This window comes from Oncorhynchus mykiss, chromosome 3 (assembly GCF_057628025.1).
Source record: "Oncorhynchus mykiss isolate SJ-2025 chromosome 3, ASM5762802v1, whole genome shotgun sequence".
NCBI lineage: Eukaryota > Metazoa > Chordata > Actinopteri > Salmoniformes > Salmonidae > Oncorhynchus > Oncorhynchus mykiss.
This window is the reverse complement of record NC_143024.1, coordinates 7,490,001-7,508,223: the sequence shown is the minus strand read 5'-3', so window position 1 is coordinate 7,508,223 and position 18,223 is coordinate 7,490,001. Positions and strand designations below refer to the sequence as shown.

The following is an 18,223-nucleotide window of genomic DNA, read 5'->3' as shown; positions in this document are numbered from 1 at the left end:
TCTATTCAAATACACACGCACGGACGCGAGCATGGACGCTCTCTCTCTCTCTCTCTCTCTCTCTCTCTCTCTCTCTCTCTTTCTCTATCACATACGCTCGCACACACACACGCACACACTTTAAAATGATAGGCTTTTATCCACGACACTACAGTCCACCCACCCACCACCCAACGTGTGATCAATGACGCAGCATACAAAAACACATGTGCAATCAACATACAAAAATATGCTCGTAAAACTGGTAAACTATTGAAATAGGATATCTGCTTTTCAAGAGAAATACAATAAGTCGTAATAGTGTTTTCTTTCCCTCTGGCGGTGAATGGAACAATGCTGCCACAAGCCATCTGGTCAAGGTGTGGATAGAACACCCGATACCCCCTCAGCCAGGTGCTGGGCTGTAGCCCTAGTCCGACCTCGTCTTCACTGTCTCCATCTATTACTGTTATTATGTTGTATTAAGAGCAGAGAATAGGGTTAGGTTTCGAGGTTTTGGGGGCCGGGTTAACCCATAGAAACAACCTCTATAGAACAGTGTAGATTGCGAGTGTTTTGGCTGCCACCCATGAGTTTACCAGTCAAATTGCCAAGGTTCGAGGTTTCAAGCCCTTTTCTAAATTCTATCGTTTCTTATTCTATGGGTAAGCGTCGAGCTCTTTGGTTTATGAGTTGTCACTCCATGTATATTCCAGTCATTCTCAATGAACCCACACAAACTGGAGCGCAATTACATGTGCTTTAACTCGCTTTACTTGCGGACAGATATCAGACCATATATTATGAAGCACCATTGTGCTCAGTGACATGCGGTGTATCTACGTCTTAGGCTGCTACCGGGTTGAACTATTAGAATGTCTTTTTGTTTCTTCATCTGTGACGCCTCAGTCACGTGATGGGCTGTAGCGGTACGTGTGTACTAGGTCTGCCTGTAATGAACAGCACAGCTAAAGGTTGATAGCCTACCTGTAATAATTACACCTTGAATGAATTTCACTTGATTTGGCCTTTGACAAAGTCGGAATGGTGATCAGAATTACAAACACTCTCAGTAGTTACTGACTGTGCAGCAAAACAATGTTCGACCGATTGGCTGAGTGTTTGACCGGGTAGCATTATGTAATTCATCTCTCCCACATATGCAAAGTTCTGGGAGCGGAGCTGTGTCTGAATTCTTTCATAGGTAGAGAACTCTGTCATTTAGCTCCGCGCTGCCATCTAGTGACACACACAAAACGCATCGCTGTTCCTCAGAAGTGAACTTGGCTGTTTTGTGATATTCGCCGTCTGCTTTAATACATGTGTAATATCAAAAACATTGGCAACAAAGGCTACTGGGGGTGATGTTTTAAGTCATTATAATATATTTCTATTCTAGGAGGTAGATGTGAGAACTCAGAATATTGTCTGTTCATGAAATGTTGTGTTTTGTTCCACTCAATGTTCGTGCGCAAAAGTGCTCATGCCTCATGCTTAAAAACGCTTTCTCCAGTGTGTCTTATTACCACGCTCTCCGGTCTACCATGGCCATTTGTATTTAAAAAAAAAAGTGTACTGTGTAGTCTCAGCTTCCACCTCTCTCCTTTCTCCTCTCCGCCAGCTACAGCAGTGAGTGCTGGGCGTGCGTAATGTGACAAAGGAACGCCCGTGTCGTCCTCGGCTCCGCCCTCTCTCGGAGTCAGCCTGGTGAAAGTGGAGCCTGCTGAAGAATCTCTTCTCACCAGTACAACAACTCAACTGAGGGAGTCCGCATGCATGTGTCTAGACATTTCCGTGTTTGCGAGCCGAGCTTGCACTGAATGCACTCGCGCTGGAAATAAAACGAGACTCACTGAACTGTTGAGTGACATTATGCCATGTTTGTTATTGTTATGAACTCGACGAACCTGTAGGGGCCATAAAAATATAAGTATATAATTAAATACAAATGACTTTGTTATAAACATCATATTACACCTCTGTGTTATAGCAGGGTGAACCAGGATATGTTATTATCATAAATTAGTATAATTACTCATATACAAATATATGCTAGAACCTATTTATATATTCCCTCAAACATTATCTCTTTATCATAATAGACCATTCCAATCCAAACAAAGTTAACACGTTGTTCCATGCGTCCCCTTATGCAACAGTAGGCCTATACTACTCTGAATGATATGATGCATCGCATTAGACTGGTTCCCATACATACAGCAACACCTTAATGATATAGGTATGGCTGGTTGGTGTAGAAAAAGTCCAAGACATAAGTATGTCTCTTTAAAGAGAAGTTTGTGTGTATACTGGAATGAGGTCAGACATAAAGCTCCTCATTGCACGCGCTGATTATTATTAGATTCCTTTTTTTTTTTTGGTCCAATGAGAAGAAACTGGGCGTGGTTTTGGCACTAGACAGGGTAGAGACAGCCACGGATTGGCTGAATTGTATCGCCATTATATCTTTGGAAAAGGATAAAGCTGCACGGGGAGAAATTAGAGGCTGCTGAAAGTTACCGAGTGCGCAGCAGAAAGGTAGATCCTAGTTCTAGTGAAACAAGCTTCTTCCCGCATGGTGCTCGGAAAGAAAAGCTATGCAGAAAAAGAGTTACCTTACTTTAGAAACTTTGAACATTTTCAGTGTCAGTGCGCTCACACAGCCACTCAGTTTGCTTTCCGCTGCTTACACGGCACATGTGTATGTCCTACACGACTGCTAGAGTTGATTAGCTTAGGCTACATAAAGCATTGTCGGAGGAAACAGAGTGGAAAACGGGGGACAGTTTTACACCGTTCGTTCTGTATCATATTACAGAGACTCGGAAAAAAATAACTTTAAACAAATCCAGCATTTTTTAACGGCTATCAACGGATTCCTGTGGTTCCGGTTCGGCACATCTCAGGACTGACTTCTATTTTCACACAGCCAGCTAGAATTGTAAAGTAAAATAATTTTATTTAAAAAAAATAAACCTACAGTGTGGAACTGAACTGGAGAGCAAGCAGGCGCACTCTCATTGACATTATAATCATGGTACAGAAGACAAGTAATGCGGAGAGCTCCGAGGCTGTGTTCGAGGGAGAGTCGTCCGATTCCGGAGCTATGGACCTGGACATGGCATCCTCACCGAGCCCCGGCTCCACGGCTTCTTCCGCGGGGGAAGGCAAACTGAACCCCGCCTGGTGCAAAACACCCACCGGTCACATCAAGAGGCCGATGAACGCTTTCATGGTGTGGTCACAGATTGAAAGGCGTAAAATTATGGAGCAGTCACCGGACATGCACAACGCGGAGATATCCAAGAGACTGGGCAAGCGCTGGAAGCTACTGAAAGACTGCGACAAGATCCCCTTCATACGAGAGGCGGAGCGGCTCAGACTCAAGCACATGGCGGACTACCCAGACTACAAGTACCGGCCCAGAAAGAAGGTGAAGTCCAGCAGCTCCAAACCGGGGGGCGAGAAGGAGGGAAAGGTCAGCGGTAGCAACTGTAACACCAGCATGAAACAATCTTCTAAAAAGAGTGGCTCAAAATCATCCAGTAAACCTCATAAAATCGTTTTTGGGAACAGCACCAAAACACCATCATTCCCAGAACAAGTCATCGGCACAGATCACCATTCTCTTTACAAATCCAAGTCTGTTTCTGCTGCCAAACAAATACCTGACAAGAAGAAGCGTATGTATGTGTTCGGGGGCAGCAGCCTTAGCCACAGTGTGAGCCCGTCTTCAGCAGCGGTGCCCGCCAGTCCCACACTCAGCAGCTCCGCGGATTCCAGCGAACCACTCAGCCTGTACGAGGACGCGACAGCCAGCAGCAGGCAGGGCGGCGAGTCTCCCTCCAGCGCCTCGGAAGACTACACTACTATGCGGGCGTCCTCTCCTACTCCCTCCGCTTCTCACTCCTCGTCCTCCTCCCAATCCTCTTCATCAGATGAGGAGTTTGAGGATGATCTACTGGACATTAACTCTAGCCCTGGTTTTGACAGCATGTCTCTGGGAAGCTTTGGGTCCTCGGTTTTGGACAGAGACTTGGATTTTAATTTCGAGTCGGGCTCCGGTTCTCACTTTGAGTTTCCCGACTACTGCACCCCAGAGGTGAGCGAGATGATTTCAGGAGACTGGCTAGAGTCGACCATTTCTAATTTGGTGTTCACGTATTGAGCGAGAGAAAAGGAGAACGAGAAAACCCACAAGCAGGAAATGTTGTCTTACTATTCTGAGCAAAAAAAGGGATTCCGGTAAAGTGATTTTGTGTCATACCGTAACCTACCAAGGGTCCCTCCCGCCGAGAAAGAGACTGCAAGTCCCCACGCGCTGACTGTTGAACAAAGCGAGAGAATAACTTGCTTTTTATTTCAAGAATCAACTGTCGACTGTTATTATGAGACACGGCTACAAGTAAGCAGAAGTATTGCCTCGACTGGAGAGGAAGATATTGTTGCGCCCTGAGTAGGAGTGATCGGGTCCTATTGAAATAAACACTCGATCAGAACTGGAAAACTGTGATTGATTTGCACGATTATAATGATGGCGGGTTTAGGTCAGCTATACTTTATTAATCAATGTGAGTTACTTAAAAGGGACATGTTGAGAAACGTTTTATGATCGCCAAGTGAACTTCAACAGACTTGCAGAGGTACAGAAATAGGCTGGATGTCTGGACGGTTTTTTGTTGTTGTCATCGAGGCAGATGGATTTATGAACCAGGTGGGTTGTTGACCTAAAAAGTCTAACCTTTTTTAAAAGATAAAACGCATGATGTTACCTGTCCTCTGTTTTACTGAGATGTATGTTAGACTGTCGAACAGTTGAAACTAGTTTTAGGGTTATTTAAATGGATAGATGGGCGCTATGTTTGATTCCTTTTTTTTTTTACCTAAAAGGAACCAAAAAAAATCACCAGCTGTTTTAATTCTTAACTTCAGGATTCAAACGCAACTGAAATCTGTGCTGAACTTTATACACATCTCTACAATTCAGGACCAAAATTATTTTATGTTTTTTCTGATGTTATGTATAGAGAAATTCTCACCGAATTATTTTTTTTTTCATCCTCGAATTTCCTTTTGTTCATTTTTTCAGAGGACATTTTTATATGATGTATTTATATACTGGCCAAAACATTTTCAACTTAATTATTATTATTATTTTTTTCTTGTACTGGTCTTGTTATAATGTTTTCCCTCACCGTCTGTTTCCTTCGCTGAAAGAAGGGCTAGACTTTTCACTTTTGATTTTTTATATTTAAATGTAGACTTTTGACACTTAAAGAGAGGAAACATTTGTTTATTTTGTCCGTGTATTTTTGTACAGATATATATCAAAGGGGGTGTCAATCGGTGTATATCGCTGTTTGGATTTCCTAATTTTAAAGATCCAGGTGGCCGGTTATCTCATGAATCGGCCTTCTGTCCATGTTTACAGTATCAATCTGCAGGCTTCTTAAAGACACAGTACCACATTTCAATACCCCTGTGAACATGCGCTTCAACTCACACACACACACACACACACAGTATTTTGAGCAGGCACACTTCTGCATTTCATTTTAGAATCTTGCCTAATAAAGAAAGATTGTAGCTTTAAATGAACAATTTATTGGGTTTAAAACCACCGGATGGAAGAATATCAAATCATATAAAGTAATATTCAAATTGGGTATTTTGAGTTCCCGCAAACAACAATTATGTAGACCAACTGCTTTTCTCATTGTATTTGAATATGTAATCTTTCCTACTTGTTCGCTAACTCTAGCTAATTGTTTTAGTATCTTATGGCATGGTGAATGAATAGTATTTTGTATTTCAGATTCAGGTTATAGCTGTTGTGTTTATATATATATATATATAAAAAAAAAGATAAAAAAAGATAAGAAAAATGAGGATAAAACCGTGAAAACATCTTTGTACATTTGACTGTGTATCATAAGCAAAAAATATTGTGTGTTTTATGTGTAGTTAAGCTATACCATGACAGGCACTAGAACTGATCGCTTTCTACTATCTTTACTTATGTTTAAGGTGGTTGTTCAGGATTTTTTTTATTTTATTTTATATATATATATACAGTTTTAAATATATTAACTTTATTTTCATCCCATTTCTGTGCAATATGCTGTGTAGAATATTGTTTTGTCTAATCATTGCCATAACAAAAGTTTTGAAAAGAGGGAGGGGGGGGGGGTGGGAGGGGGGGGAACTCATGCCAGCTAATCGTGTCAATTCACTGCCTGTCAGATTGTTGATAATTCTGTACATAACTTTTTTTTCATTTTTTTTTCAAGAAGGAAATAAAAATCAGCTGGAACTGAAACACATCCCTCCTCTCTGTCGACTCATTCTGTCTGATCTATAGAAGATTCCTTTTTTTAAATCAAAACCACTACTTTAATGTACACTTGATGTTTACAGTCTACAATCATTGTTATACCGTACTCCTCCTCTCTGTCGACTCATTCTGTCTGATCTATAGAAGATTCCTTTAAAAAAAAAAAAATCAAAACCACTACTTTAATGTACACTTGATGTTTACAGTCTACAATCATTGTTATACCGTACTCCTCATCTCTGTTGACGCATTCTTGGTCTGATGTTTGTACGTGTATAGAAATGCTGCTTTTTTTTAAAAAAAAACATGAAAACAGGGTGTACATTTACTGCACACAAATCATGTGCACGTATACAAAACCTACTAGTGCTTTAGAAGTGCTCCTTTTAGGGAATGAAAATGGCGTACTGTACACTAGTCAATGTAGGGCATTAGTGTAAAGGCTACAAGGCCTGTATTGGTAAAGCAGTGGTTGTTTATGATAGTATATATGGGGAGTGATAACATGGAAGATCCCACACTTTACACATTCTCACAGACATACTGTATAAGAAGTAGAAGTACCTTATATGGTCTATAACATCAGTCCGTGTATGAATATTTATTTCACCTTTATTTAACTAGGCAAGTCAGTTTAGAACAAATTCTTATTTACAATGACGGCCCTACCCCTGGCCAATATCTACCCTACCTATCGTTATAAATACGTCTCCTTTATAGTCCCTGGGAGGTGATGTTATAGTGGCATTACAAGGGTTATGGTATTCAGCAGTCAGCATGCATTCACCTCCTAGCTCCATGTCTGTCTCCCAGACAGTGCCTCCCCTCCCCCTTCCCCAGACAGCACAGTGTATTAGCGTATGTGGGGGGGGATGGGCCCTGGCTGGCTACATGCAAGGATGAGACATCCCAAATCAGCGCAGCAAACAGGCTGGCCCTGTATTCACATTCAAGAGTCTCAAGAGTAGAATCAGTTTGACCTTTTAAGAGAGTAATGAATAAGATGACATGTACAGGAGGGTGGGTTAACCTGATCCTAGATCAGCACTCCTACTTCGAATACAGGCCCAGGCTTGTCTAATGAACACAACACTCTCTCAGTTTCTAACCTGGTATTTATTACTATGTTAATAACTACGCACTAAAAAGGTTCTGTTGAGTTCTAGAACCCTAATTAGAATGAACCCTCTAATACATTACTTCAACCTAAGTGGTACACTAGAATGGATATTGGGAATAGTCAATTTAAGGACTAAAACCTTGACATAATCCCTCTCCATTCTGCATTCGAATTCTTCTAAGAACCATACAATTAGCCACTTTATTAGCTAACCTGATAGTGGAAGTTAGTGCAGCTATCTCATCTCACCTGCTGTAGACCCCCCACCCCCCCCCCCCCCCCCCCCCCCACCCCCTTCAGCTCAGCTGATTACAGAGAGGGATGTGAATGAAGGTAGTGGCTCAGTAAAAACCCAGCAGGGGGGAGGCTAGAGCCTCAGCCACCCCCTCTCCTCTCTTTGGGGGAAGGGGAGGGTGTCAGGCTGGGAGAGAAGAAAGGCATGACTGCTGGGCTGCTTTCCGGGCTAGTGGGAGTAGAGAAATTACCCTGTGGAAATCACTGGATACTGGGGAGTATGGGGGATTTATATAGAGAGGAAATGTATTAAATTGGATTGTCAGTTAGGGTCTGAGTGGGTGTGTTTACTGTAATCTCTGCACATTTTATATATTTATCTCGGCAAGTCAGTTCGGAACAAACTCTTATTTACAGTGACCGCCTACACCGGCCAAACCCGGACGACGCTGGGGCCAATTGTGCGGAGACCAATCACAGGCGGTTGTGATACAGCCTGGATTCAAACCAGGGTGTCTGTAGTGACGCTTCTAGCACTGAGATGCAGTGCCTTAGACCGCTGCGCCACTCGGGAACCTCACCTGCTCCTTCATTGGTCCAAAGCCAAAAGATATATACGTTTCAACATCACTCTGGCTGTAAACTGCAGTAACCTGGTGAGGCTTCCTTTCAGGTAACAAGTGTCACCCAGTAGCCATGCACTCACTCATGTTACCAGTGGCCTACAAGGAAGGAAAAGACAACGCATTGAATTGGGTTTTTTTGTTGTCATGATGATTTGTTGACGTCTGTCAATCTGTCCACCTCACCTTACTCACACCGAAAGTACTGTACTTATGGAAATGGAAAGACACGTCGTCATTTTAACTTCAATATGTTCTTCCGCAAACAAAAATAATCCACCTCCATATGCCTCTCCAGTCTTTCTCTACCAACCTCTAGATACACCAGCCAGACTGTTTCTATCTCTAGATACACCAGACGGACTGTTTCTGCCTCTAGATACACCAGCCAGACTGTTTCTACCTCTAGATACACCAGCCAGACTGTTTCTACCTCTAGATACACCTGCCAGACTGTTTCTATCTCTAGATACACCTGCCAGACTGTTTCTACCTCTAGATACACCAGACGGACTGTTTCTACCTCTAGATACACCAGCCAGACTGTTTCTATCTCTAGATACACCTGCCAGACTGTTTCTACCTCTAGATACACCAGACGGACTGTTTCTACCTCTAGATACACCAGCCAGACTGTTTATACCTCTAGATACACCAGCAAGACTGTTTCTATCTCTAGATACACCTGCCAGACTGTTTCTACCTCTAGATACACCAGCCAGACTGTTTCTACCTCTAGATACACCAGCCAGACTGTTTCTACCTCTAGATACACCAGCCAGACTGTTTCTACCTCTAGATACACCAGCCAGACTGTTTCTATCTCTAGATACACCAGCCAGACTGTTTCTACCTCTAGATACACCAGACGGACTGTTTCTATCTTTAGATACACCAGCCAGACTGTTTCTACCTCTAGATACACCAGACGGACTGTTTCTATCTTTAGATACACCAGCCAGACTGTTTCTATCTCTAGATACACCAGACGGACTGTTTCTATCTTTAGATACACCAGCCAGACTGTTTCTATCTCTAGATACACCAGCCAGACTGTTTCTACCTCTAGATACACCAGACGGACTGTTTCTATCTTTAGATACACCAGCCAGACTGTTTCTACCTCTATCTCGAGATACACCAGCTAGACTGTTTCTATCTCTAGATACACCAGCCAGACTGTGTCTATCTCTATCTCTAGATACACCAGCCAGTCTGTTTCTATCTCTAGATACACCAGACAGACTGTTTCTACCTCCAGATACACCAGACGGACTGTTTCTATCTTTAGATACACCAGCCAGACTGTTTCTATCTCTAGATACACCAGCCAGACTGTTTCTACCGCTAGATACACCAGCCAGACTGTTTCTATCTCTAGATACACCAGCCAGACTGTTTCTATCTCTAGATACACCAGACGGACTGTTTCTATCTTTAGATACACCAGCCAGACTGTTTCTATCTCTAGATACACCAGCCAGACTGTTTCTACCTCTAGATACACCAGACGGACTGTTTCTATCTTTAGATACACCAGCCAGACTGTTTCTACCTCTATCTCGAGATACACCAGCTAGACTGTTTCTATCTCTAGATACACCAGCCAGACTGTGTCTATCTCTATCTCTAGATACACCAGCCAGACTGTTTCTACCTCCAGATACACCAGACGGACTGTTTCTATCTTTAGATACACCAGCCAGACTGTTTCTATCTCTAGATACACCAGCCAGACTGTTTCTACCGCTAGATACACCAGCCAGACTGTTTCTATCTCTAGATACACCAGCCAGACTGTTTCTATCTCTAGATACACCAGACGGACTGTTTCTATCTTTAGATACACCAGCCAGACTGTTTCTACCTCTAGATACACCAGCCAGACTGTTTCTATCTCTAGATACACCAGACGGACTGTTTCTACCTCTAGATACACCAGCCAGACTGTTTCTACCTCTAGATAAGCCAGCCGGACTGTTTCTATCTCTAGATACACCAGCCAGACTGTTTCTACCTCTATCCCGAGATACACCAGCTAGACTGTTTCTATCTCTAGATATACCAGCCAGACTGTTTCTACCTCTAGATACACCAGCCAGACTGTTTCTACCTCTAGATACACCAGCCAGACTGTTTCTATCTCTAGATACACCAGCCAGACTGTTTATATCTCTAGATACACCAGCCAGACTGTTTCTGCCTCTAGATACACCAGACGGACTGTTTCTACCTCTAGATACACCAGCCAGACTGTTTCTACCTCTAGATACACCAGCCAGACTGTTTCTACCTCTAGATACACCAGCCAGACTGTTTCTACCTCTAGATACACCAGCCAGACTGTTTCTACCTCTAGATACACCAGCCAGACTGTTTCTATCTCTAGATACACCAGCCAGACTGTTTCTACCTCTAGATACACCAGACGGACTGTTTCTATCTTTAGATACACCAGCCAGACTGTTTCTACCTCTAGATACACCAGACGGACTGTTTCTATCTTTAGATACACCAGCCAGACTGTTTCTATCTCTAGATACACCAGCCAGACTGTTTCTACCTCTAGATACACCAGACGGACTGTTTCTATCTTTAGATACACCAGCCAGACTGTTTCTACCTCTAGATACACCAGACGGACTGTTTCTATCTCTAGATACGCCAGACGGACTGTTTCTACCTCTAGATACACCAGCCAGACTGTTTCTACCTCTATCTCGAGATACACCAGCTAGACTGTTTCTATCTCTAGATACACCAGCCAGACTGTGTCTATCTCTATCTCTAGATACACCAGCCAGTCTGTTTCTATCTCTAGATACACCAGCCAGACTGTTTCTACCTCCAGATACACCAGACGGACTGTTTCTATCTTTAGATACACCAGCCAGACTGTTTCTATCTCTAGATACACCAGCCAGACTGTTTCTACCGCTAGATACACCAGCCAGACTGTTTCTATCTCTAGATACACCAGCCAGACTGTTTCTATCTCTAGATACACCAGACGGACTGTTTCTATCTTTAGATACACCAGCCAGACTGTTTCTACCTCTAGATACACCAGCCAGACTGTTTCTATCTCTAGATACACCAGACGGACTGTTTCTACCTCTAGATACACCAGCCAGACTGTTTCTACCTCTAGATAAGCCAGCCGGACTGTTTCTATCTCTAGATACACCAGCCAGACTGTTTCTACCTCTATCCCGGGATACACCAGCTAGACTGTTTCTATCTCTAGATATACCAGCCAGACTGTGTCTATCTCTATCTCTAGATACACCAGCCAGTCTGTTTCTATCTCTAGATACACCAGCCAGACTGTTTCTATCTCTAGATACACCAGCCAGACTGTTTCTATCTCTACCTCTAGATACACCAGCCAGACTGTTTCTATCTCTAGATACACCAGCTAGACTGTCTCTATCTCTAGATACACAAGCAAGACTGTTTCTATCTCTAGATACACCAGCCAGACTGTTTCTATCTCTAGATACACTAGCCAGACTGTTTCTATCTCTACCTCTAGATACACCAGCCAGGCTGTTTCTATCTCTAGATACACCAGCCAGACTGTTTCTATCTCTAGATACACCAGCAAGACTGTTTCTATCTCTACCTCTAGATACACCAGCCAGGCTGTTTCTATCTCTAGATACACCAGCCAGACTGTTTCTATCTCTAGATACACCAGCAAGACTGTTTCTATCTCTACCTCTAGATACACCAGCCAGAGTGTTTCTATCACTATCTCTAGATACACCAGCCAGACTGTGTCTATCTCTATCTCTAGATACACCAGCCAGACTGTTTCTATCTCTACCAGTACTGCACTATAAAGGAAATAGAGTGCCATTTGGAGTCTGTGGGTTCTTCACAGGTTATGCTGGAAGGCAGTTCAGAACAAAGAACATGTTTTTTTAGACTAGTGACTTGTTACACAGCGGGAGATCTTTTCAGACTACTGGCTTGTTACATAGCGGGAGATCTTTTCAGACTACTGGTTTGTTACACAGCGGGAGATCTTTTCAGACTACTGGCTTGTTACATAGCGGGAGATCTTTTCAGACAACTGGTTTGTTACACAGCGGGAGATCTTTTCAGACTACTGGCTTGTTACACAGCGGGAGATCTTTTCAGACTACTGGTTTGTTACACAGCGGGAGATCTTTTCAGACTACTGGCTTGTTACACAGCGGGAGATATTTTCAGACAACTGGTTTGTTACACAGCGGGAGATCTTTTCAGACTACTGGCTTGTTACACAGCGGGAGATCTTTTCAGACTACTGGTTTGTTACACAGCGGGAGATCTTTTCAGACTACTGGCTTGTTACACAGCGGGAGATCTTTTCAGACTACTGGCTTGTTACACAGCGGGAGATCTTTTCAGACTACTGGTTTGTTACACAGAGGGAGATCTTTTCAGACTACTGGTTTGTTACACAGTGGGATATTTTTTCAGACTACTGGTTTGTTACACAGAGGGATGTCTTTTCAGACTACTGGTTTGTTACACAGAGGGATATTTTTTCAGACTACTGGTTTGTTACACAGCGGGAGATCCTTTCAGACTACTGGTTTGTTACACAGCGGGAGATCTTTTCAGACTACTGGCTTGTTACATAGCGGGAGATCTTTTCAGACTACTGGTTTGTTACACAGCGGGAGATCTTTTCAGACTACTGGCTTGTTACATAGCGGGAGATCTTTTCAGACAACTGGTTTGTTACACAGCGGGAGATCTTTTCAGACTACTGGCTTGTTACACAGCGGGAGATCTTTTCAGACTACTGGTTTGTTACACAGCGGGAGATCTTTTCAGACTACTGGCTTGTTACACAGCGGGAGATCTTTTCAGACTACTGGCTTGTTACACAGCGGGAGATCTTTTCAGACTACTGGTTTGTTACACAGAGGGAGATCTTTTCAGACTACTGGTTTGTTACACAGTGGGATATTTTTTCAGACTACTGGTTTGTTACACAGCGGGAGATCCTTTCAGACTACTGGTTTGTTACACAGCGGGAGATCTTTTCAGACTACTGGTTTGTTACACAGTGGGATATTTTTTCAGACTACTGGTTTGTTACACAGCGGGAGATCTTTTCAGACTACTGGTTTGTTACACAGCGGGAGATCTTTTCAGACTACTGGCTTGTTACACAGTGGGATATTTTTTCAGACTACTGGTTTGTTACACAGTGGGAGATCTTTTCAGACTACTGGTTTGTTACACAGTGGGATATTTTTTCAGACTACTGGTTTGTTACACAGCGTGAGATCTTTTCAGACTACTGGTTTGTTACACAGCGGGAGATCTTTTCAGACTACTGGTTTGTTACACAGTGGGATATTTTTTCAGACTACTGGTTTGTTACACAGCGGGAGATCCTTTCAGACTACTGGTTTGTTACACAGCGGGAGATCTTTTCAGACTACTGGCTTGTTACACAGCGGGAGATCTTTTCAGACTACTGGTTTGTTACACAGCGGGAGATCCTTTCAGACTACTGGCTTGTTATCCAGGCTGTATCACATGATTGGGAGTCCCATAGGGCGGGGCACAAATGGCCCAGTGTTGTCCGGGTTTGACCCGGGGTAGGCCGTCATTGTAAATAAGATTTTTTTCTTAACTGACTTGCCTATTTAAATAAAGGTTATATACAGTAGTACTTAAAAATAGTACTTAAAAACCATACAATGTGGTTTTCTGGATTTTTGTTTTAGATTCCGTCTCTCACAGTTGAAGTGTACCCATGATAAACATTACAGACCTCTACATGCTTTGTAAGTAGGAAAACCTGCAAAATCGGCAGTGTATCAAATACTTGTTCTCCCCACTGTAGATATAATTGTTACACAGTGGGTGATGTTTCTGTGCTTTCAATACTCAAGTTCCTGGTTGAAGATTTCACGATGCTTATCTTGCTCTTCTTTGAATACTTGTTTAGTCTCCTCAACAGTAAATACACAGTTAATACAATTAATTGAGGGCATAGTGTTGATTTATAATCAAATGGATTTGTGTTTGTTAGAGTGGCAGGCAGCCTAGTGGTTAGGAATGTTGGGCCAGTAACTGAAAGGTTACTAGTTCGAATTGCTGGTCTGACTAGATTAAAAATCTGTCGATGTGCCCTTGAGCAAGGCACTTAACCCGAATTGCTGGTATAAGTCCCTCTGGATAAGGGTGTCTGCTAAATGTAAACATGTATTTCAAACTTTGTATGTTATTTATTCCTAAAAAGTAAGAATGTTGAGGATGAATATGGTGAATTTTGGAAGCTCTGCACAGAGACAGGACAAGCTAAGGCTTTGTAGATCAATAGTTGTATTATTTAAAAAAAAAAATATTATATAATATAACTATTATATTTTATAAAAGCTTTTAATCTTTGAGGTCTAGAAGTTCCAAATTGTTATACGTTTTTGTTCCTTCCTCTTATTCATAACAAACGTTAATAAAGCTTCATATACTAACCAACGAAGCCTTATAATCTCTCTCAGCTTCTCTTATTGTTAGAAAAGTTCACTCCTTTTATTTGAATGGTATGAAGACAACAAGTCCATATTAAAGCTGTTATTAAATGTCCAAGTTATAGCAGTCATCAGAGTTGTCCCTAAATGATGTGGGAGAGGGACGGCCAGACAAGGACAGACAGTGAGGTCTCTGGACAAAGAGTTACCGAAGTAACGGTCTATAATGGAAATATACCGTCTTTGCGTAAAATAGCTGGAAAAATAAAAAATCAAATAATAATTGAGTAATATGTTGTTAGTGTTAATCTTATGAATATACTGTACCTATGATGTTGCTTTCTTTGTTGTTGTTTAGTATTATGTAGAGGGCGGGACTGAAACTGGAATGAACAAGGCGCGGCCAAGATTCCCCTTCACACGTGCAGACAAAGAGCGCCAACAACACAACCCAAATATGCACTTTTAAACTTTTCCAAACGAAACGGACGACTTCCACGAACATAGGAAATGCAACGGTAAGAGGGTTTTAAAGTGAATGTTATGCCATGTGTTGTTTTTGATGAGATTTTTATTAGATTTAACTACAATATAAAAAGTTGCTGATAGTTGGTGCGTCAGCTCGCAAAGTTGAAAGCACAAAGCGCGAGAGGAGCGTTCCTTTGTCTGATGCAGCGCAGAGACCGGAGAGAGAGCGAGAGAGAGAGAGAGAGAGAGCATGGATGCTTTCAAATGTACTTATATCCTCCCTAAATAACTCGTTTATTATTGACATATATAAACGATATGGATCGAAGTTTGTAGTTGTTTCGTGGTGTTTATCTCAAAGGGGATGGGTTGAAGGAGACAAAGCTGTCAAAAGTTGGATGGTGAGGGAAGTTGGAAAGAGAATTACGCGCGTGACGACGAACTTTCTTTTTAATGATAAATGTTTGGATTAAATACACGTTTGAATGACAAATTCGTTGACCTATTTATATAAATAATTACATTGTGAAGTTCAGAGTGTGATATGCGCACTTTTTGTTGTTGTGGAGAATTGAGAACAGTACAATCAGGTGCTTGTACGCTTCTCTATTTGGATAACCTAATAGCTGAAACAAGACTAAATGGAATATTTTACAGCCTTCTATTATGGTTCCAGAACGCAACAACGAATAAAGGCGGATTGCAGTCCTGATAGTTTAGGGAGTGAGCATGGAGCAACAGGTATAAGACACAGCACAGTAAGTCGGTGTGGTAGACTCATTGTTACGTTCCCTTTGTTCTGTTCCATTACTCACCAAAAAGGAGCGAATACAAGAATGCGACAAGAAAGTAGAAAATAAGCCGTATTTGACTTCAGAAAAGTGATAAACTATTGGAAATAATTGATTGCGGAGGTTTTAATGCCTTTTATAAGTGGTTATGAAGGGAAACGTACACATTTATGGATGCAAATGTATACGAATGTCTCTCTTTTTTCAGCACCCATAGAATAGAGTAAATATCTATATATATATATTTTTTTTTATCATATTGGGTTTTTCAAAAATTACTTGAAACTTCTAGTCTAAATTAATGCTTTATACCACCCCAAGTTGCAAAACGAATATTCTAGCAATCTTGTTCTGAAACCATGGAAACTTCTGTTCTAATTTGATGGGCATGGAATTCTCCGGTTTTACACGTCTTTAACATGCGGCGTGTGTTCCTTAATCTACACTCATTATAAAACACTGAATAACGTTTTAAATATATTTTTATTGAACTTGTTGAGGATTATCTAAGTAAATACGATAGTTTGCATACGTCAAAATGTATTTTTTTGTTAGCCTTATTTTATTCGTTTCATCGACCACTTTGCTGGACTGTTAAAAACAAGCCAAAATATGTCTGCCAGAGTTTATCACTAACTTTTCTATCGTTTCAAACTCGATTTTTCTGCCCCAACTGTGAGTAATACAGAGGCCCTCCATAACTTTGATTTTCCTCTGCTATCCTCAGGTGGAATGAAACCTGTTTAATTTGAAAAGCTTTTATTTTTCGGGAGGCCTGCATTGGGAAAAAGTACCTTGGAGCCGTACCTTTACAACAGGAGTTTAGCTGCAGGACCTCTGAATAACCATCTACACTGTGGCGGATTTACCCGCGACCTGTACCGGACTCATGGAATCAGAATTGGATTATATCTTCCGGCGCACATCACAACAAAGGCTTTCCAAATTGGATAGGCGTCTCATCGGACCCTCAAGGACAACATGGGTAGGTTAGCCCGCTTCCACAGCAATTTCTTCAGGGAAGACTTGTGGAGTGACGCTTGTTTCCTAATTTGGTGCACAACATCCCATCCTGGCAGGGCGTATTTCAGCGTTGTAGTGTGTATTTGAGAGTCCCAATGTGCATTCCAGAGTTGCAGGGCGTAAATTGGTGTGGTTGGTTTAGACTTGGCGGTGTTTAGACTGTTATTACCTCGTTTACGTCTTAGGCGACAACATGTATTTTATTAAAATGTTTGATTTATTTATGTTCTGTTGAAATTGCATAGTTAAGTTGATAAAGTTAGAATTTGTTTTCAAACCAGCGTGTTGTCTTTGTTTACAAAAGCCATGTGACGGCCAGTTAAATGATTAGCTGGTGAACTATGTTTTTCAGCAAGGCTGAAGCTGGACAGCGTCCCTGCAATGTGGGGGAGGGGGTTGGGGATTGAACGATGATGTTGCGCATTGAGGGCCTTGTATATGATTACATTGACTGATTTACACGCATCTGTTCACATTGCTGGCATTTATAGATGACATTATTACATTTATTATCCACCAGACAATTCGCCTGGAGAGAGAAAGAGAGAGAGAGAGGGAGAAGTTACCTCACTATACAACCCTCATCCTCAATGATGTCATTGAGAGCCAATGAAAAGACGCGAGGGGGGGGGGGGGGGGGGGGGGCTCTTCGTAGAATTCAGGCAAAGCCCCCGCCCCCTACGGCGCTCATGGAACCACACATGCACACACCGTGTTGCCATAGTAGTAGTCGGCAGTATCACATTTTTGCCACACTGCATTGCGATAAAGTGGGGGAGAATAGGCTACACGAAGCACGTGCAGGTTATAAGGCTGTTTCCGTTACAGCTTCTGCTTGTTGTAAAATGCCGTTGGGGATTTTTGTCTTTTATTAGAGTAAATAAAATAGAGAGCATTTTTGAAAAGGCCTATGATTAACATTTATTTGGAACATTTTCCCCTGTTTTGTGTCTTTTAGTGAATTGGATTCTCTTTCACAGTCAATACAAATTATTAAATTAGCTATTTGAAATAGCCTGATGTTGTCCTTTGGTGGTGGTTGTTTCTGTTTTCACACCTCCACCCACAGAGCCTGAAGCCTAGGAGCCATGTCAGGAGACAGTCACAGAGTGCACTGCAGACTGCAGAGTAGAAATGAACCACATGCGATCTCTATCTATTAACAGACA

At 42.0% G+C, this 18,223-nt stretch overlaps 1 protein-coding gene and 1 long non-coding RNA gene across 4 annotated transcripts in view; both read left to right on the top strand.

Annotated features, from left to right (window-relative positions):
• Positions 1-481: 481 nt before the first annotated feature.
• Positions 482-6,302, top strand: LOC110514521 (transcription factor SOX-4). The gene has a single exon (XM_021593876.3). The coding sequence runs from the start codon at positions 3,014-3,016 to the stop codon at positions 4,145-4,147; it is 1,134 nt and encodes a 377-aa protein (XP_021449551.2). The 5' UTR covers positions 482-3,013; the 3' UTR covers positions 4,148-6,302.
• An 8,639-nt stretch (positions 6,303-14,941) lies between these two features.
• The window catches only part of LOC118937335 (uncharacterized), a 169,932-nt gene continuing 166,650 nt past the window's right edge, over positions 14,942-18,223 (top strand). For 2 of the 3 annotated variants that reach the window (XR_016491712.1, XR_005034601.2), the window contains exons 1-2: positions 15,176-15,290; positions 16,759-17,016. This is a non-coding gene — a long non-coding RNA (uncharacterized LOC118937335). Of the gene's footprint in view, positions 15,291-16,758; positions 17,017-18,223 lie in introns of all 3 variants that reach the window. The other variant, XR_016491713.1, reaches the window with a different exon arrangement.

Excerpts from the sequence above, each read along its gene's own strand:
- LOC110514521 (XM_021593876.3), top strand. The coding sequence starts at position 3,014 with ATGGTACAGAAGACAAGTAATGCGGAGAGCTCCGAGGCTGTGTTCGAG.